This window comes from Musa acuminata, chromosome BXJ2-11 (assembly GCF_036884655.1).
Source record: "Musa acuminata AAA Group cultivar baxijiao chromosome BXJ2-11, Cavendish_Baxijiao_AAA, whole genome shotgun sequence".
Taxonomy (NCBI): domain Eukaryota; kingdom Viridiplantae; phylum Streptophyta; class Magnoliopsida; order Zingiberales; family Musaceae; genus Musa; species Musa acuminata.
In genome coordinates, this window is record NC_088348.1 from 1,261,204 (window position 1) to 1,281,971 (window position 20,768).

At 40.0% G+C, this 20,768-nt stretch overlaps 3 protein-coding genes across 4 annotated transcripts; 2 read left to right on the forward strand and 1 right to left on the reverse strand.

Annotated features, from left to right (window-relative positions):
- The first annotated feature begins 1,019 nt into the window (after positions 1 to 1,019).
- LOC135627347 (uncharacterized protein At2g24330-like) lies at positions 1,020 to 8,044 on the forward strand. Of its 2 annotated transcripts, XM_065133416.1 has the most exons (6): positions 1,020 to 1,429; positions 4,434 to 4,578; positions 6,313 to 6,422; positions 7,028 to 7,436; positions 7,529 to 7,758; positions 7,861 to 8,044. In XM_065133416.1, the coding sequence occupies exons 1-5, from the start codon at positions 1,205 to 1,207 to the stop codon at positions 7,747 to 7,749; spliced, it is 1,110 nt and encodes a 369-aa protein (XP_064989488.1). In that variant the 5' UTR covers positions 1,020 to 1,204; the 3' UTR covers positions 7,750 to 7,758; positions 7,861 to 8,044. The 2 variants fall into 2 exon arrangements, with proteins under 2 accessions (XP_064989488.1, XP_064989487.1); XM_065133415.1 differs by having other exon boundaries at positions 7,529 to 8,044.
- Positions 8,045 to 8,463: 419 nt separating this feature from the next.
- LOC135627348 (photosynthetic NDH subunit of lumenal location 3, chloroplastic-like) lies at positions 8,464 to 9,805 on the forward strand. The gene is made up of 2 exons (XM_065133417.1): positions 8,464 to 9,302; positions 9,522 to 9,805. Exons 1-2 carry the CDS (start codon positions 9,057 to 9,059, stop codon positions 9,627 to 9,629), a joined length of 354 nt encoding a protein of 117 aa, XP_064989489.1. The 5' UTR covers positions 8,464 to 9,056; the 3' UTR covers positions 9,630 to 9,805.
- A 577-nt stretch (positions 9,806 to 10,382) lies between these two features.
- On the reverse strand, positions 10,383 to 18,668 carry LOC103970162 (uncharacterized). Its single transcript, XM_009383826.3, has 9 exons — positions 18,119 to 18,668; positions 17,264 to 17,856; positions 16,692 to 16,791; positions 15,762 to 15,830; positions 15,268 to 15,385; positions 13,646 to 13,734; positions 11,791 to 11,852; positions 11,615 to 11,711; positions 10,383 to 10,800 (listed from the first exon to the last, which is right to left on the reverse strand). The coding sequence occupies exons 2-9, from the start codon at positions 17,602 to 17,604 to the stop codon at positions 10,750 to 10,752; spliced, it is 927 nt and encodes a 308-aa protein (XP_009382101.2). The 5' UTR covers positions 17,605 to 17,856; positions 18,119 to 18,668; the 3' UTR covers positions 10,383 to 10,749.
- Between the last annotated feature and the right edge of the window lie 2,100 nt (positions 18,669 to 20,768).

The following is a 20,768-nucleotide window of genomic DNA, read 5'->3' on the forward strand; positions in this document are numbered from 1 at the left end:
TAACCTCTCTACGTTATCCTTATCTTTTTCCCTTTCTTTCTCTTCATTTTCTACCTTGTTTTCCTCATTTTCTTTCGAATCCCGTGGTTTTTTTTTTCTCCCACATTGATGCTGTATTTATATATTTTTTTTACCTTCAAAACGCAGCCACCATATCCCATAATATTAATTAGGATTAGATTAAAAAGGGGTGTGGGCTGTGGGCTACCTTAGCCACTATGAGTTGAATTTATGGGCTGCCAACTCAACACTTAAGATATTTCTTGCTCTAGCATCAAAATTGTAAAAGGAATCCCATCTTATACCACAAATGTTTTTCCTAATTACATCGAGAGCTGGCACCACGATACTATAAATAAGATACTATATAAATGAGTACTCTTTTTCTCTCTCTATATATATATACATTTATTTTCATACTTAATATTATTCTATATATACACCTTTAGCATAAGTCAGATGTTGAAATAAATTTTGATATACAGTAAACTGAATATAACAATCGATCCAACTCGATTGTTATGTTTCTTTTCTTTTAGCTATTCCAATTCCGATGATTATTGTGATGGTTAGCCAAAAACATATTTCGTCACAGGCAAAGCATGACGGCAACTAATAATTCACGCACCTCCGAGAATAGGATCATAGGGAAAGGCATGAGAAGACATTTCGATGGGGGGCGATAACTCATATCAACTTTTCTAAGTGGACATCAATCAATCAATCAGTACGGGCCACATGACTCACACAAAATAGTATCATACAAGGCAATCAGGGATGGACAGCAGATAACTCTTAATCTGAGGGTCAGAATTCACTTGATGGTTGATGCGAAGGTGCTGTGGGCTCAATCGGTTTCCATCGACGGATGAAGGCACCAGTTGGCGGCGTCCATGCATTGAGATTCGCGCAGCCCGATGCGGGGACCCACTCATCACTCGTATCCTCAGTCGTGGCCTGAGCCCGGAGGTACCAGCTCGCCGCCCCCCTCTTTATTTTGAAATGAAGTCACCGCGAGAAGTCGCGTACGTTCGCCGTCCCACCGAATGTTCCAACCCGATCACACGGCAGCAGGTCCTCTTCATATCCCATTCGTCGCCTCCGCCTCCGCCTCCTCTCGTCGTCGAGATCCTGTCATCACTACTGCTGACCGGTGTCAATCCCCTCCCTTCGTCTCCGATCCGAAGCCCTAAACCCTCCTCCGATGGCCGGTGGGGCGGAGGATCCGGCAGCACCGCCCAAGAAGCAGCGGAGAGGGATCGTCTCGCGGCTGTGGGGGTGGATTTTCGGGGGCCGTAGCGAGGACTACGAGAAGCGGCTGCAGCACCTGTCCAAGGAGGAGGCTGCCGTCCACGCGCGGATGAAGCGACGGGCGCAGTCCTCCAGGCGCATGATCCGGAATGTCATCGTCTTCTCCGTCATCCTTGAGGTGACTTCCCGTTGCCCATCTTTGGTTGTTATGAATTGATCTGATGGGTTTTCGAGCTCGTGCTGGGGTTTGTGGATCTTGGTTAAGAGATATTCTAGTCCGTCGATGTTTGAGGTTTATGGCGCTTAGTCTTTCCTCTAACTGTGTGATTTTGGAGACCCGTGTGATTGTGGTCAATAGATGGCATCGGATCCAAGAGTATAGTACATTACTTGTGTTTGAGTTGAAGGGGATCGATTATGTTCCGGGACTTTGGAATCAATCTGATCTTGCATAGCTAATTTAGGAAGAGTTGGCCCTTTCTCTTCTGCTAGCCTGTGATTCCATTTCTAGATTCCTCGCGTTCTAGGAAATGATGTCTAGACTTTCCTGGAGTTACGGATTCTTTTCCCTAGTTATTTCGAGAGACATGCTTTCCCCATTTGTTATTCCAAATTAAAAGTCAGTCATGATTCACAAGACTCAATGTAAGTCGGTGGCTTTTGGAAGTTCAGCATGCCACTTTATTCAGCTCTTCAGAACAATGACACACGAAGCAGACAAGTTTATGTTTCTTTGTTAAATGTTTTTACTTATGGGAAGTTTGTCTTGTGAGGGTCATTGCGAGCTTGCACCGATGGTCTAGATGCCAACTAGATAATACCTTAGGAACTTTGAGCCAAAAAAAAGGAGTTTGTTTTCAGGAACTGTGGATTTGCTGCTTCCAAACCAAGATATATTTTCATGTTTTTGGAAGTTCTACTTATCTAGATTGAAGGGGAAACCACACTGTGACCTTGTGCATGAACATCCTGGTTTTGCTACCATTTTCACTGTTCAGTTACTGCAGTTACTATCTCTAAAGAGATCAAACTCACTGCTGTTGCAGTCTCTGTCCAAGGAAAGATATGTTTCCACATTTCTGACAACCCTTATTTGTTAAAACTAAGAAGAGAGGTCCAGGGTGACCCCGACTAGCATGGGCTCTATTTCATGATATTGTAATATTGGCATACCTTGCAAGAATTAAACCCCGTGCGGGTGTCTACCTGATATGTTAGACACTGCTGGTGTCTATCTACATAGATTGAAATATAAATCCTTGTTTGCTGTACTTTGTTTAGAAGGTTCACGACTTTGAGACTGTTACTAGGAAGCCTAGCGTCCTTCAGATATTGGAATTTTGGTTTGGAGCATATTATTCATAATTGATGCACTATAAGCAGCTACTAGAAACATGTAATCAATAGCATCAAACTTACATGGTATGCTTCTTAGTTCTTCCATTTCTTGATGCTTTATGCCACTAAAATGCTTGTAAATTGGAACCTAGTCATTCTCCATATCTCATTGCCTATTCAAGATGTGAAATTACTTATAGTAAACATCTGATGTACCCAGAAACTAGTACTCTTAATATGACAGGACAGTTCTTTATATAAATTTTCAGATGCTTCAGCTTGCTTTTAAATAATTAGGGGTTTTTCTTGAAGTTGTAATTAGAGAAACAAATAGTTATTTAAATAATTTCCAGTGGTTGATTCATGATATATGTTACATCTTTTTGTTTGTCTTGTTTTTTTTATTTAAACTATTTTTGGTTTTGTGAAACCTAAGGGGTCTCATAGTACGATTTATTTTAAATTTTCTAGAAATTATAGGAATAATATGTAAAAGTCTGCATTAACATGGTGGAAGTTGTGGAGGTAGAATAAAGGTTTTGTAATTTTGACATCAAGTAGTCAGTAGAAGGCTTTGTAGTTCTTGATTAATATATGTTTTAACTAAAGGCTGAAACAAAATGTTGTTAGGTTGACAATCATATATCAGACTTGTAAAGTGATTTAGAATAAACGGAGTGTGGAAGAACAAAATGTTCAGATGATTGTGTAATCTGTCAATTGATAGTCTGATGGAGAATGAGAAACATCACGACCAAGTGGCAGCTGTAGCAATGAATGGTTATATTCGGACATTATCAGATTTTTCAGCCTCTTGCTCTAGTGCAACCATGGAACCTCATACTTTTAAGTTCCTTAGCATTATACTGTCTGTAATGGATTCTGATATATTGATTGAATTCTGATTGTTTAGGAGTATTTTTAATGTTATTTGATGCATCTGGGTGTAGGATCTTTAAATAAAAATAACATTAGTGGCAGATATGAAGAATATCAGGTAGTTTTGTTTTGAACTCTTTGAACAAATCCCATAGAAAGCTAATTGGTAAATTACTGTATTTATCCATTTACGTTTTGTCCTAACTGGAATTACTACTTGTAGAAAAGCTAAAGACAATGTTACCTTTACTAGAATGAGTTTTAGAATAACTTTTGATGATCAGACTTGGTTTGATTTGTTATCACACAGAATGCATTTGAGATTTTTAGGATGAGAAGACGAGTGATTCGGATCAATAATTGCCGTGAATTGTCATTGATGGATACAATAAAGTATACTTGCTAATCATTCTAAATCATCTCTCATGCCTTGTTGGCTTATCTGCCAATTAGAGCACCAGCCACCAGGTGTAAGTTTTGTTTTCTATAGCATGAGAATTTGTTACATGCATAACCATTGATGAAATAAAATGTTATCTGAAGTTAATCTGTAGTCAGAAAACAAACTCCATGTTTCAGCATTTTCCATGATCTGTTCTGATTGTTAATTGTACGGGCTAGCTACTTTGTTTTTCCATTTTCAGCCTTGAATTTATGATTTTCTTTTTCTCTCTCCCTCTTTTTTTTCTTTTTGCTTAAAATTTCTGAAAGTATGACTTTGAAATACAATGATGTTACTGATCTTTCATATTTTTTTCATCTTTTATTTAAATGGTCTCCATATTCCCATTATGTCTTTCTGTGTATTGTGATTCTTTGGTGTCTAAAGACTATATTTAAGCTCAGCTACATTTTTCGGTGTGTTCTAATACTTTGTTGCCTAAGGTCTAAACCATAAAAGTCACTGAATTCATTTTCCTTATGTACTTTATTTTTATTTTTTAGACTTCTGATATTTGTACCAGGTGGTAGCAGTGGTTTATGCTATCATGACAACCAGATCAGCAGATTTGAACTGGCAGATTGGGGCAATACGAGTTCTACCTATGTTTGTGTTACCTGGTTTATCTTCTGTTATTTATTCGACCCTTGTAAGCTTCACAAGGATGTGTAAGTATCTCAGACTCTACACCTGAACTTACATATTCTTTAGCTGTTGTACACCTTTTTACACTCATGTAATATCTTCCAACTGTGTTACATTTTCTCTATGCTCTTTTAGTGCTTCCTTCTGTTAAGTTTTCATATGGTTTATATGGAGAATGCTTTTGCACTTGGAAGCAGTGATTGAAAAAGGCGCTCGGGCACTCGCCTAGGCGCTCGGGCGAGGCGAGGTGAGGCCCCGAGCGCCTCGCTAATCTCCCAGGCGGCGCGCTTCAAACAGGCGCCGCCTGGGCGCTCGCCCGAGCTCAGGCACTGGGCGCTTCGGGCGAGCGCCTAGGTAAACCAAGGCGATCGAACTAGGATTTTAGGTCTGGTTCGGTCCTAGTTCGGTTGGTTAGTTGGTTCAATCGAACCAACTAAACCGATATAACCCTTACCCAACCCTAACCCGCTGTCGCTGCCACTCCCGATCCCGATCTCGCTGCTCGCAAACGCTGCCTCTGTCGCCGCTCGCGCCTCCCGCTGCTCGCCGCTCCTGCTCCCGCTGCCGCTGTCGCTGCTCGCAAACGCTGCCTCTGTCGCCGCTCGCGCCTCCCGCTGCTCGCCGCTCCTGCTCCTGCTGCTGCTGCTCGTCGCTGTCGTTGCTCGCAAACGCTGTCACTGTCGCCGCTCGCGCCTCCCGCTCCCTTTCCCGCTGCCGCTGCTACTGCCGCTGCCGTTGCTCGCCGCTGACCGCTGTCGCCGCTCGCCGCTGCTTCCTCATTTCTCAGTCAGCAGGCTCAGTATACAGTATACTGTTAATATTAAGTTTATTTGAAATGATTAATTTTCAATACTGTTAATAGATTTTCTTAATTTAATAGCATATTTTTATTTAAAATTTTAAATAATTATATTTATTAATTATATTATATATTTTTATATTTTAGCGCCTCGCTTCGCTCGAGCGAGCGCCTCGGGCGTTTTTGGACCTTGGCGCCTTTTGGCGCCTAGCGTTTTTTAAATCACTGCTTGGAAGATTTGCAAGTGCAAAAATGAATATTTTTATGGTCAGTTTTGTCTAATTCTTGTGATTTTTTTGCAGTGCCTGTCATATCAGAAAATGGCATGTTTGTTTTGCAATTCATAACATTAATATTCAGACAGACAATGTATTCTGAGTGGGAAAATCAATGAAACAAACTGGATAGAAATGGAGCTGAACTGAGCTAAAACTGATTGAAATCTTAGAAACCCTTTTTTGCAAGTCGTGCTGGAACCTATGGTTTGCAGGGTTATATAATGTTTTTTTCTAAAGTCATCTATGTGATCAGAAAGAACCATATATGGTAATATATATTACATGCTAAATATCATATGGATCCAATCAAAGAATTCTTTGTCCCACTGTGAACCTTCTCTTCCTGAAATGAAGAGATCAACCCATGTTTATGTCAGATATCTATTTCTGATGATAATTCCATGTATATTGCATGCCCATATGCATTATATCTATCATGTGGTTTTCTTTTAGCAACACATTTGCTAGCATTTTCATTCCCAGAGGAAAAAAACATGTTGAGACATTTTGGGGTTTGTTAGAGATTTAGCCTCTTTTATTTGGCCTGTGACCTCAGAAGTAGTTTTGTTCGCATGTCTGTAATGTAGATTGTCTAGAGTTATGTGCCTATTTTTTATGGTTTGTGTTTGGTAGATGCCAACGAGCACTCAACTAAGTAATTCGAAAATTGTTGTTTGTAGTTGATCGCAAGGACCAGAAGACTCTTGACAAGCTACGTGCTGAGAGAAAAGCGAAGATTGATGAGCTTAAAGAGAGAACCAATTTTTACAATACACAACAGCTTATTCAGGTGAAAAGCTAATGAGAATCAGAACTAGAATTCTGTTAGATACTGACATATCATATGTACATGCATTTGCATACACATTTGCATTGCATATGTGAAATGATTTGCAAATTGAATTGGAGCTTACAAGGACACTCCACGTCATGTCCATGTCCAACACCAACACTTACTAGATACTTCACTACACACGCTGGGTAGTTCAACACACGTTAGGACTCATGTATCAGCTCCACATAATTATGGCATTATACTTTACACTGGTCAGGCACTCAAATCATTTATGTCTCACCATTATGTGGATATAGGGATCTGGAGTAGGTGAGAAAATTCATTCCCAGCCCACACTATTGCTTCCATCTCATGTTCTATATAGCATATTAATCTGGAAAATCCATGGTGTGTGTGTGTCTATATATATATATATATATATATATGATGGCATGATTCAATTTGTCCTTTGCTTGTGCGAAATTTAAGCAATTAGTAACTTTTGCGTGTGTGATGCCATATCTTTTTGGTCTATCTCACTGGGAGCATTGGCTTATATGATGTGTTCTCTTTTCTTTTCTTTGAGGTTGTTGTACTAATTGTTGGCCTTCGGTCTTCAGAAATATGACCTTGATCCTGCTGCAAAGGCTGCAGCAGCAACAATTCTGGCATCTAAGTTGGGAGCAGACTCTGGTTTGACAGTTTATGTTGGAGATGAACCTAATCCATGTGCCCCATTGGTGAAAAGCAGTGATGCCAAACCCGTTCAAACCACTGGACTAAGAAACAGGAAACAATCACATGCAAGAAGCAGTAGCACTGTTATTTCCGAATCGGTCAGTGAAACTCCTAATGAGTTTGGGGTTGGTGCCCAAGAAATTCCTTCTCTGGCCCAGAAGGCTGTTGAGCACTACAAAGGCTCTGGCTCTAACGGTGGTGGTTGGATTGCTCGTATAGCATCCTTGCTCGTAGGTGAGGATCCATCACAGTGCTATGCTCTCATATGTGGCAACTGCCATATGCATAACGGTATGTAAAGATTGCAATAAAAAAAAAGACTTGGTGTTGTATGTCTATGTTATCCTGGAAACCAAACAACTAAGTGGTTCGCCGTGTTGCAGGACTAGCAAGGAAAGAGGATTTTCCGCACATAACTTATTATTGCCCCCATTGTCATGCACTGAATACGTCTCGGCAATCAGGAGAGCATGATTCAGGTTCCAGATCTGGCCAAGGCAATTCCTTTTCGAGGAGTGAAGTCACAAATGAGCCACCAAAAGTTCCAGAGCAGCCAGTTGGGAAGAGTGATGCGAAAGAACACACCTCAGAGGCTACTTCATGATTATGGATTGTAAGCATGAGTGCTTTTCTCAGATTTTTCTCTCTTTCTCTCTGTTCTAATATTCGAGTTGTGGCGGATGTAAGCTTCTACGTTTCTGTGCGACATAACCAGGACAAAACATAAATGCATATTCTCGAGGGGGTATGACCGAATTAAGTTTGGAGCATCAGATGCACTTGCTGCTGCTTCCAGTCAGGTTTCATCTTTTCTCATTTTGAAGAACATGAAACTTTCGTATCTTTTAGTTGTTGTCACGGTCAATTTCGATTCTAACAAACAGCCAGGACTTGTAGTGCGCCGATGGGGCAGCTGTCTCTGCTCCATGTGTAAGATTTCCTATTCCTGTTAACACTGAGCATCTTCTTCGTGCCGTCTTTTGACTCGCTCGGCAACATTCAACCACTCAATCTGTGGCCGTGAAACGGAAAGCACAAGAAAGAGCAACACGAACTGCAGGTCGGAAAGTCGCTTCCCTTGTCGGGATACGAACCGTACGACTTGGGCAAAATCATTGTCTCGATCATCAATATGAAATAGCTCCATTCTGATTTCTACGACATTGTAGCTTTGCAGAACAAAAGGGTAGTCGGTGTTTTCCATGGTTTTGGATCCTCTGCTCTGATGCTTCGAGCGAGGGTTTCTCGAATGTGATCGTCTGCCGAATCTGGGATTGCTGATTTGACCTGAGATTCCTTTCGTTGGATTGGGATGGGCAATACGGTCTTTCTCGCCTCCTTTGACCTTGACCTTGACCTTGACCTTGACCTTGACCTTGTTTCGTAGATTGATTTCATCTGTCACTCCCGGTGATCGGCCGTGGCGCCGAAAACTGCTCGATCCTGAGGGCGACGTCATCCTTTCCCAGTCGTATTAGCTACGGTCCCCTTCCTCGCCATCCACGACCGTTTGACCTCTTCCTTCCTGTATTTTCTCATGGTTAGTAATCCGTAAGAAAGCATAGCCACTTCTTGATGTTCCTTCCACCTCATTCTCATGGGATCTCTATTTTGGTACCTTCCTTCACCTCCAAGCCTGCGGCAATCCTCGAATGTAGCTTCCGGTTTACTACTTTCTGGTTGCTTGCGCCCAGCGAACAGCTCATTCTTTCCTTTCTCGACCAACTACACCATTAGGTCACGTCCTGCTTCCTTTGAACAAGCTACGAGGAGCTCTCTGTCTCTCTCTCTCTCTCTCTCTCTCTTAGCGTTTGGTATGAGAACTAGTTCGTTGCCATGATGATGTAGCCAGCGATTTGGTGGTGGTTCCTCACATTTGTGTACGTTCTCAGGCCAGAAGAAGCGGCAGCAATGGAGGGCACGCAATGGAAGGGATCGGTCCACAGGATCAGGAAGTGCGTGGTGGATCTCCTGTCGATGGAGGACGATCTGGTGGACGACGACGACGAGGATGCGTGGGAGCTGATGGGTAGCGACCTTCGCCTCAAGTCTACCTTCTTGTACTGTGATCTCAACCAGGTGATCTCCCACGCTAGAGAAGAGCGGAAGAAGGTTCTCACCGACCTCGCCAACAAGCTCTTCTACTACATGGAGCAGGTAATTTCTTCTTCTTCTTCTTCTTCTTCTTCTTCTTCTTTCCCATCCTCTATGGTGGCGTAGTTCTTAGATGGAGGACAGGGTTGGATCTGCCGTCGATTCTGGTTGCCTTCTTTCTTCTTTTGTGCAACATTTGGATGCATTTTGCTCTGTGACGAATTCTGCTGCTGAGCGTAGCTTTCTGATCTGTTCTCTTCCTGTTTCTTTCATGGCATGCAGCTGGATCATGCTGTCAGGATCCGGAGCATGTCTTTGACGCAGGCCTGCTACAACGACACAGCCAATGTGTTACAGGAGGTGATGGCCGCTCTCATGCCCCTTCGGTAGCTCGATCACCGAAGGAGGACTGAAGTCCACATTCTTTCGTCACAAAAAGTTGAAGCTACACCATGCACGACCAAAACTGTTGGCCGTTAGCAGTCTCTGCTGCATGCATGACTAAAACTTTGGCAGAGTTTTCTTCGTTTCTCAACTTTGTGTACATTGAAGCCTTCGGATTAGCACTAAACGGAATCACCATTTTTAAGTTAATTAAAAATTATCTTTTATAATTAATTATTTTTAACATTTTGATCCTTACGTTTTTAAAAATTATATTGAGATTCTTATACTTTCAAAAATAAAATATTTAATCTCATTTTTTTTCATATCATCGTCTATGATAAAAATATTTTTTCATATCATCGTCTTTGATAAAAGCACATAGTAAATCAAAGTAAGTCAGAATCAACATATGCTCAATGATAAATCCTATAGTATTTTTTTTAACAGAAACGATGATATAAAATAAAATAAAATTAAATATTTTACTTTCATAAGTATAAGAATCTCAATATAATCTTTAAAAATATAAGGATCAAAAAATAAAAATAATTAACTATAAAGATAATATATAATTAGCCTTCACTATTTTCATCCTTCAAACACCACAAGCTGTCGTCCTCGTACATACATACTCGGAAATTAGCAAGTTAGAATTCCTAAACACTACTCTGAATGTAGAAGGATTTTGATGACAACATGCAAAAAAAGTCAGTAGAAACAGATGCTTCCTATCCATGCAAGAGATTATTCATAGGCGATAAAACACCAATTCATTCTTTAATTATACATGCAGATTAATACACTACAAAGAGCGTTTTATTTTCTAGCATTACAATTTGTCGTTACAAATTGTGCTCTCGAGGAAAAGGACATGATAGTAAAGCAACAAAAATTCCTCTCATATCAAGCATTTATACATAGAAGCTCTATGAGAGAAGCACAAGGTAGAGAGTCGGGATGTCGCTGTTGCCTGGTGCTTGATTCTCCTCTTCTGGTTCTGGGATGCAATCTTTGTTCTCTTCCGTGAAAAGCCATGTTTAATTGGAGACAGCTTGGATCACCTTCCTTGCATTTACATAAGAAATTTGTGCACTTAAAAGGGACCCGATCATTTGGTGGAAAGTCACCAGGATCTTCGCTCTTCCTTAAGATGACTGTTGCTGGGTTCATGTGCCTTCCAAGATAGGAAACAGCAGAGATTAAGCAAAAGGAATACCAAATTGTGAACACAGAAAAGAAAAAGAACAATGCACACCTCAATAGGATATTTTACTGGCTAAGCAAGTCTTTCAGTTAAAAACAAAAACCAAGTAGTAGGTCATGCGAAATGATAACACATTACAATCCGTAGTAGCATATGATTCACTGATAAGCACACACAAACACCCATAACAGAGTTTATCACATACAACACTATAGCTGGGGAGGAAATGAGCATTTTAAGCAGAGGATAGTTAACATTAACAATGGAAGCTGGCGCAACGATCATTGAACAAAAAATTGATTCATGACAAAGACTAGCTGGTGGGTCATCAGAATGGCATCGTGCCAAATGGCACAAGTGGACAAACAATCTCAAGAAAAGGGGTGATATGCTGAGTAGAACAAGAAGTTCAAGACACATTTATTTGTCAATGCCCTCCATTTGTCAACCTTCTTCTAAGAAAATACTTCTTTTCCACTCTTTTACCATTAAATGATTTAAAAGATGCACATATTTGTCAATCCAAATCTGAACTATCTCATAATCTAAGCTGTTCAATCTGCTAGTAAAATATTCGACTCTGTAAAATTTCATGACCAGATTTAAAACAGAATGAGACGATCCCCAGCTACAACTCATAATACCATCATGTGGTCAATAATTAAATCTAAGCAGCGATAACAATCAATATGCAAATTATGGCATATTTAAACTTACGAAACTTCAATAACACATGAATAAACCTTATACATTTAAAATAAAAACTTGACAATTAGAAGCTTACCTGATTAATACAAGGGAATATTGAATGCATAAGACTCTCATTGGCATACACAGGCAGTGGAGGCATCCGACTCATAATACCAGGCATTCCACTCATGCTGTTAAAAGAGAAAATTCTTGTCCATGAACTAACATCGAAATCATGACTACCAAATGAAAACTTTATTGATGAAGTACCTATTTAAAATGGCTGTTATATTCTCATTTGAGCGATACAAGAGATCAATGTTATTTTGTATCTGCAAACAGATGGAAAGACATAAATAACAAAGGAATGAACAGTGAAACATATCAAGACTTCTGTACAAATATACCTATTTGTATATGTAACCGCAAGTAATTTACTGTTTTATCAATATATTGGTCATAGTAAATAAGAATCTAGACAGATGACAAAGGAATATGACACTGTAGAATTATCTTTTCGTGTTACCAATGCCAACAGGTTATATTGGTTAACAGAATAACCTTTTTTTTCTTCATCATCCTTTAGGTTGATTAACACATTTATGAATTAGCAAGAAAACACATAAAAGCCGAGAGACCATCCTGTGAAATATGGACTCATAGTTGCTAAATGCTCTTGCTGGATACATTTCAATACTTTGACAAGTATCTATGGTGCTATAGTCCCATCTCTTTGGTCAACTATTTTGCCAGACTCATGCATTATCATACATAAAATTTAGCAAACTCGCCTAACTATAGAAGATTATTTTGTTGTTAGTCATCTATAAAGTTCTCATAATATCTACAAATTTTCCTGGGCTGTGATTGAGTTCTAGATTTCAGGACATTCCACATGGAGGCAATGAAGTGATCAAATAATTACAGGAAGATGATTTGAGAATCTTAGTGTATTTAAAAGCATTGATTACATTGCACTCATCATCATTCTCAAGACTAACTGAAACTTTAAACTTAATATGACAACATATCCCTCAGGAAAAAAAAGAGAGAGAAAGACTCAACCTCTTAACCCATGATGGGTCACATCACTTTCCATTTTAGTTCATTCAGCTAAGGTTCATTTGAAACCAATCCAATGGTAAGCGAAATGACTACCATTTAAATGTTAATAAACTACAACCGCTAAACAATACCACTAAAAAGATTAATGTCCAAGATTTATCTCTTAATGATTTGGTGTCTCAACTGGTTAGGGCTTCCCTGGTTGCTCTAAAACTTTATAAAATAATTTATATCGACCAAAATTTCCAGTTTATACATTCTATGAGCTTTGGAACATATTCACTAGTTTTCTTCAGTTCTGGAAATTTGCATATTAAGAAGGATATTAAACTATAACCTGTACAAATTTAAGTATTAGACCTGCTTTACTGACAAGAGTATCTCCAATGCTAATTATGACAATAATTTAGATGATCTTGGACGTTGTGATAAACATTCCAATGAAAAAGGAAAAACAGATCCAAAGTGATTCAGCAAACAGCAAGTTACATGTGTCTAGGGTGCACCACATGAAAAGACCAGCTAATAATATAGTTGTTATTTTAGGGTAAATAAAAAGGTTGACTGTTATAATAGGGACACAGGATTACCACTATGCATGGATATGTAAAAGTATGTATGGAAAGAAATGCATGGATCATGCCTTCCAAAATTTGAAGAGTAAAAAGATTATTTGTGTTACATCAAATCTTTCTTGGAAACAATTTGTAGCTATATACTGCCATGAGATTCCTCAGCATCTGCTTATATCATTCAGAAATGCAGATATGATGAAGATACCAACATACTTTTTCTACTTGTGCTAGTTGGATTAATTGTACTATATTCGTCAAGGGAGCATGTAACCAACTAGTGCATGTAATTATGTACCCAAAAGAAATAAATGACAATTCTATGGTTGCGCATATGATGCACCAGCTCAAAGAATAATATTGCAATCAATCTGCTAACTGTAGCAACAGAGTAATACAGCCAATTCTTCTGTCTATCACAAGAAAATGGCATAACCAAACAATATGACTATAACAGCTCATAGCAAAAAAGATCTTATAATGTATACCTCATTGTTTTCAAGATTAACTGCAATCTCATGAAAAATTTTTGCATTGTCTTCTAGAAGATGATTTGTTCTGCTGTCTATCACAGGGCCTGCAGGAGAAACAGATTTAGAATTAAGATTAGATATTAAGAATATAAATAAGACCAAGTTATGATGTACAAAAGAAAATAATAATGAAACATGTGTAAATTCGACTAATAGAACTAGTAGAGTGCATAAAGTTCTCCATTCCATGATAATACATAAAGCAACTGAACCACACATGGACCAAGATTACATGCATAGTTTCAATTATATTGGAATCTTCTACAATGGGAAGAACGTCAAAGATAAACAGCTCAACCATAGAAAGAAATTTACATTTTATCTAAATATCTGTTATAATTTGACAATCTTAATGAAATTATGCTTTAGACAAAAAAGATGACTGCCCTTAATATATTTAACAACTTGCTTTGCTAGTAGAAAATTGTCACAACATTATACAAGACATTTCAAGCAAGTTCCTATGCATTATCACTTATGTTCTTTCAGTTCAGAACACTAGGCATAATAGATGATCATAGATTGTAGTATTGATTGTTGTACCACCCAAAACGGTACGAAACGGGTGGTACATACTACATAGTACATACCAGTCCAGGCATAAGCCGGTATGCAGACCACCCCCGTTCCAAGCAGCCCAGTCCATTTTAGTAAAAATAATAAAAAATAGCGGTGGGGCCCATCCAACTCAGCATTAATAAAAACTTCTAGTGTTCAACACTACTGCCGTCATCGTTGTTGCTATTTCGCGATGCCGTTGCCACCACTGCTGCTCCGTGATGCTGCTACTTAGCGACGTTGCTGCCAACACGATTGCCACCGCGGTCCTTCGTCCTAGGTACACTCCCACCTCTTCTCCTCTTCTTCCATTTCATTCTCCACCACTGCTTCTTCCTCTACCATTTTCTCTTCTTCCTTCTTACTCTTTTGTTCCTCCATTGTCGCTTCCTCTTCTCCCTCTTTTTCTTCCTCTCTGAAACATTGGTCCTGGTGTACCTACATATGGGACACCAGTACTGACCAGTATGTATCGGTCTGACAGATCACCGAAACAAGTCTGATATCCGAAAGGGCATCCTTGGATTGTAGAGTGCACAGAACTGTAAAATTGTATGCATATTGTATAAGAGAGTGATGGATCCTTTAGAGCTTTCTTCTGTTTTATGTTGTGAAGATCCTCACAATACTGTTCTTTCTTTTCTGATTATTTTCCAAGAACACAACGGAAGCTGGTAATGACTTCTAACTTGTGAATGTCTAATCACATTCTTATTTGGATCTGACCAAACCTCAATCTTGGAATTCTCACTCACTAAGAGTCTCAATCACATTCTTTTTTTTCCCTATTATATACATATGCCGGTCCAGGGCAAATATTCATCTTTATCTAAGAACACTGATGGATAGTCTTAAGGATAAGAAATATTTTATCTGATTGAAGGCAAAAAACTCTCATGTTGAAATGGAATTTTTCATGTCACAAGAATTAGTCACATAAGCCTTTCAGACAAGTTCAATCATAAATGAAAGTTAACTATTAACTAAGCTGAACTGCCTCAATAATAGCACCTACCAACCTTCACATGAGAATTGATTATTGTGGCTCCCATTATGCATCTTGAAAGAATAGGTAGCTTCGCTCTCTTGTTGATTACAGAACATATTAGCCATTGAGGAAGAACCTATCACCTTCTCCTGCACAGAATTTTGATATGATAGACATTAAAACAAACAGAACACAAATCTCGTTATTTGGAACATACATTAAAAAGAGAGACCATAAGTCCAATCTACAAGAGATCTATTCACTTTTTTCTTCTTTTAATAAAAAAGATGATGCTATTCATTATTTATAATTTGTTTTCGTAGACTAACCAAAACAAAAACAGAAAAGTTGAAACAATTTCAAACTCAGCATGCTGATTTTAAAGAGCCCATATGGTGCAACCAAAAACAGTATAAAGATTATAAGAAGATCCTGATATTCTCTCTTTAAATTGTATCCTTGGACTATAGTATTAATGTTGATCATAGAATCATCAACTAATTGATGTTTTTGGGTGGAAATTACCTTCCTGTCTTTGGTTTTCTTCCCAGCATAATAGTCTTCAGGCTTTCGTCGTTTACCATTCTCCTTCTTCTATAAATAGGTCAAAAATATTAGCATAAATACAAGTTTCCTAGGACAAGTCATAATTACACTGGGATATATTAGACAGTTAATAAAAAAATTACAAGGAAAATATCCTTTTAACTGCCCAAAAAGCACCATCATGTTATAAAGAAAAACTATCAGAGAACTTAACATCCAAGTCTTTCACTGATGGGCAATCAAATTAAATTTCTGAAGAAGAAACCAATTTGGCAGTTTCTCATAACCATGTTGTTTCACTTTAGGATGTTGAATAGATTCTGATTACACATGGTTTTAAGTGGCGTGTCATGAAATGTGCCTGTAACCCTACAAGTTGCCCTTGACCGTTTGTGTTTTTGTTTTTGTATATTTTCATTTATATCTTTTTCTTTTTCTAGGTGCTCTGCAACAACAATTGGTTGAGAGTTTGGGCTCAAATGGACAAAGAAACCAAAAGAGAAACAGATTATTATAACTAAGGAAGTTTATCAGGGTTTCCTAGGACTTTCCAACTAAATCGACATGTAAGTAGGAAGTAGGGACACAGTCTCACCTTCAAGTAACAGTGTTAAAAACAATGTCAAGATGCCTACACAACTGCAACAAATTATGCTCTCAGTCAAAACTTTTCATAAAAATCAAGATATAAGATCCCATCCAAACTCAACAACCTATTTCGAAAGTTTAAGCAAATTCACTTTTGTAAACTGCTCAAACACAAACTATGAAACAAATAACTGCGAGCATCATAAATAACAGATTATGCGAAATATAGTGGTTCTGCACTACATCCGTCCAGAAGGTATGTTGTGAAGAAACATAAGAGTATTCTGCATCCATGTTTAAAACTTGTAAAAACATACTCACAGTCATCCATCGGCACCTCATTGCAACATCCCTCACAGTCTTGTCAGGAAGCTTAGATGCAATCTTGATATACTTCATGATATTAGGCTCACCAGCATATCTGAAATGTTAAGATGTTACTATAAGTCAAGCAAAAAGGTATCGACAGCCTAGTGTAGCAGACACCTATGACAAGATCAGACTTCATAGAATCATAGTGCACTACCAGAAGAAAGAAAAATCAACAAAATAAAAAAGCTTCGCTTTCAAAAGATTTTCAATTATTTACTTACAGATGATGGAAAACGATAAACATGTATGGATTAAGCTATAGATGATAATTTCAGGCCAAATGAAATATAAGCTACAGTAACGAGTAAATATATCTGCAATGGGCCAAACAGAGAAGTTGTCATCCAAAATCAAGTTTAAGGCATATTGCTTGTCATGTGAATGAAATAGCAAATAAAAGATGCAATTTTCTCAGGTAGTATGTTCTGAATCAACAGAGGCGCAGAATCATTTTTACAAAAATATTAAGAACAATTAGAGAGCGTGAAGCTGCAGCCAAAAGAAAGAAACTTGCTACATACGTGGCAAGGCCTCGCTTCATCACTTCCAATTCCTCGCAGGACCAATCCACAGCGAATGATGTACGATGCTTACGCCCATGTTGTGGCTCGAGGGGGATATTTCCGGGAGAATTAGTAGTCGATACCAAAGGAGAAATATTGTTCAGCGTGCCGGAATTTCCAGCCAATATCATCGCCGTCGTTCCATTTATTCCACCTGAAATGTTCATTCCACCGGGGAAAATACCGTGTGTGTTGTTTACAGTCCCTGAGTGAAAGGAAACTACATGTTGATTGCAAAAAGATTGTGGGAAAACTCCTCCAAGAGGGAAGTTGATGTTATGATCTGCTGCCATGCTCATAGCACCCGGAAGCACCAATCCAACAGAAAGAGACTGGAACAGGGGCAGAACCTTTCGATCTGCTGCGATACCACCACACAAGTTTAAAGCCCTCGACAATCCTCAACGCAGGGGAGAATACTCTCGAATCACTTGATACCCACAGCTTCAAAAGCGCAAACTTACGACCTCAAGAACAGATGCAGCTGCTCGAAAGGCCTGAATCACATCGGCTCTGAGTGCATTCAACAGCAAGCTTTCATCTTTATGTCCCTAATTGAAACCAACAACAGTTATGGACAAGGAGATCTCATCGTGCGGTCACCTAAAACCCACGAAACACAATGCAAAAAAGAGGATCTTTTTTTTTCTGTTCAGAGAAACCCTAACGCGAGTTTAGCTAACAATTAAAGAACCCAAATCGCCGTGTAATAACCATTTCCAAGAAGCAGAGAGAATCTCGATAGCAAACACCAAAAACAGAGGCAGAGGTAGAATGAGACGGTGATTGAGGGAGAAGACAGAGAGTAAGAACCTGCTGTCAATCTCCGCAGTCTACTTCGTGTGCTTCTCTGATAAGATAATGAGAGAGAGAGATAGAGGGAGGGGACGAAACCCTAACAAGATTCGGCCTCCTCTGCTCGTCCCTCCAATGGGAAAGCAAACGAAAGAGGGAAAGCCGCCCCTTTTCCAATATATACCGAGCGACGACAGCAGCAGCAACAGCGAGCGCTTGGAATTCAGCAAGGCCGCTATGCGCGTCCCGATGCAGTCATGGAATTGGATGCATGCATGCCAATTATTGTGGAGCCTCCCTCGTTTCCACTTTCTGCTCGTCTCCTCTCCTCCTCTTCCTTTCTGTTTTCTCTCTGCGCCCAAACCTTGTTTCTTATGCTTTCTCTCTCCCTCTCTCCCCCTCTCCTTTTACTGCCCTTCCATATTTCGTCACCTCATGCGCATAAAATATTACCTGCACATCTCTCTTGCTCTCCTTGCCAGATTCTTCTCTCCGCAACTGCTTCAGTGCGCATCCCATCTCCACTTTTGGTCAAAGCAAATCTGCATTTATGCCCCTAAAACTTTGATGGATAAACAAATCAAAGATTACATGGCAAATTAAGATAAGAACTGAGATCGGGATGAGTTGGGCAAGCGATGTAATGCTGCCAAAACTAAAAAGTCAGCACAAAGAAGACAGCTTAACTTGTAAACACAGCACGTGGGACTGGTAATGTTACTCAACCAGATGCATGCTTCCAAGTACTCCGAAGGAGACCACCACCATGACTTTTGTTCATGCCATCGCATCTCACATGATCCAAGGCAGAAGAAGATACGTCGTTCCCATGCTTGCTATTGCCATCATTCGGTGCTGAAAGCAACAAAACACTTGCTGTTTTAAGTGTGTTGCTGCAGAATTTGGCTAAGGAACAGAACTAGTGGGAGAATTAATGTATCATTAGTCATATGTCTTTCATAAACAGTAAATGTTAAAGCTCGTTTCGGTAATAACAAAAGGGGCAAAAGGAAGACGACGACGACGGCGACTCTTCCAACCTTGGATACGTCATGCGTGCTTGTCATTATTACCGTAGGTTAGTCGGTCGGATCGGTACAACCTGCCTTGCAGCAGATCCGACCTCCGGCTGAGAACCGACCTGACGCAATCCTTCCGCGCAAAAGGCCAATGGCTCCAAACCCATGCTTATCTGCAACCGGGATACGTGTCGACTGGGTAACCCACCCACGTCGGCCCAACTCGAATCTCTGCGCCGGCATGGAGGCGGCGGAAACGTGACCAAGCGGGGGCCGCCACACGCGACACATCCAGTGTGCGTCGGCCACGTTCTCGTCGGGGATTGGTTCGTAGTGGCGGCGGAGTTGGGTGCGAGTTCCGAGGCCGCTCATCAAATGCGCGTATTAATCACGCGTGTGGTGATTGGACAGAGAGGATGCGGGGTCCAGCGATTCCAAGGCTGCTACTGTCTCTTGTGTTAGCCAAGGAAACAACACTGGACTGCATCCAGTCCACGAGATGAAGAGGCTAAACAAGCTTTAAGAAGGAGATGATGGTTAAGTAAACTATGGGCGTGGGGTAGCAACTTGTCTTTTGTGTTGGTAGTCTTGCATGGCGACGGCACCATGCACTGCATCTCCAAAAGCAGAATCAAACCCCACACACACACACACACACACACACACATGAGAGAGAGAGAGAGGGAGAGGGGAGCAGTGCTGGTGGCCACTAGGAGCAGGTCCACCACATTTAGAATAGCATCGCACCCATTACATTCCAAGGCCAACTCACATACATATGTCGATTCTGACGCAGCGAACAAAATACCTTGTTCATATTGACATAGGACATGACAAGACCACTCGCCATCATGAGTCATCACTGCAATGCAAATGCTGCATGTGCATCCATGTTATGGATCAAATCAACAAGGCAATGACAGCGGCCGGTGTTTCCACCCAGGCATTGATCAGTTGTGGAGTAAGAAGAATAAGAGAGAGTTCTCAGGCTTGTGGATGTTGGTTGTAGATATGCATACACAAGCAATAAGTTCTTGTCAGATGGACAGCGGTAGATAAATGGGAAAAAGAATCACCTTTTCCAGACAAAGAGATGCACATTTAAGCGTTGCAAAATGCCAAGAGTGGAAGGCAGCTTTTATAAGATTCTGAGGAGAGGAAAAGAAGGTCTCGATGGTAAGCAACCAAAGAGATTCCATTCATCCTGCTGGAAGGCAGGAAAGAGCTGTGTGCTTCTGTTCATCAACAGCATTTTGTAGACACCGAGAAGTAGTCGGATCTGCAAAGCATTCGATTCACATGGAAATGAAAGAAGGAAGTCCAGTAAAAAGACACACGGAAAGGGTGACAGCAGAATTAACTACACCAAGACATGACCGGGTGGAGGAACTACGAATAATGCACAAGAAATGGAAGCTTCTGTAGGGAGTAGAAGTGAAGGCCTTCGATTGTGACAGAGTTGGCTTGGATGTCATGTGCTTTCGGTAATGGGGCAACTTCTGATTGCACAACATATCACTAATACGCAATCGAGTGCATGCTTTTATCGTCTACACACGACTGCAACACTTTTCTAGTTTCTTCTTTGGTTGATCAGGCAACACCCAGATTTGAATTCCCCACCTTACCATTGGGAGACCAAATAAGAT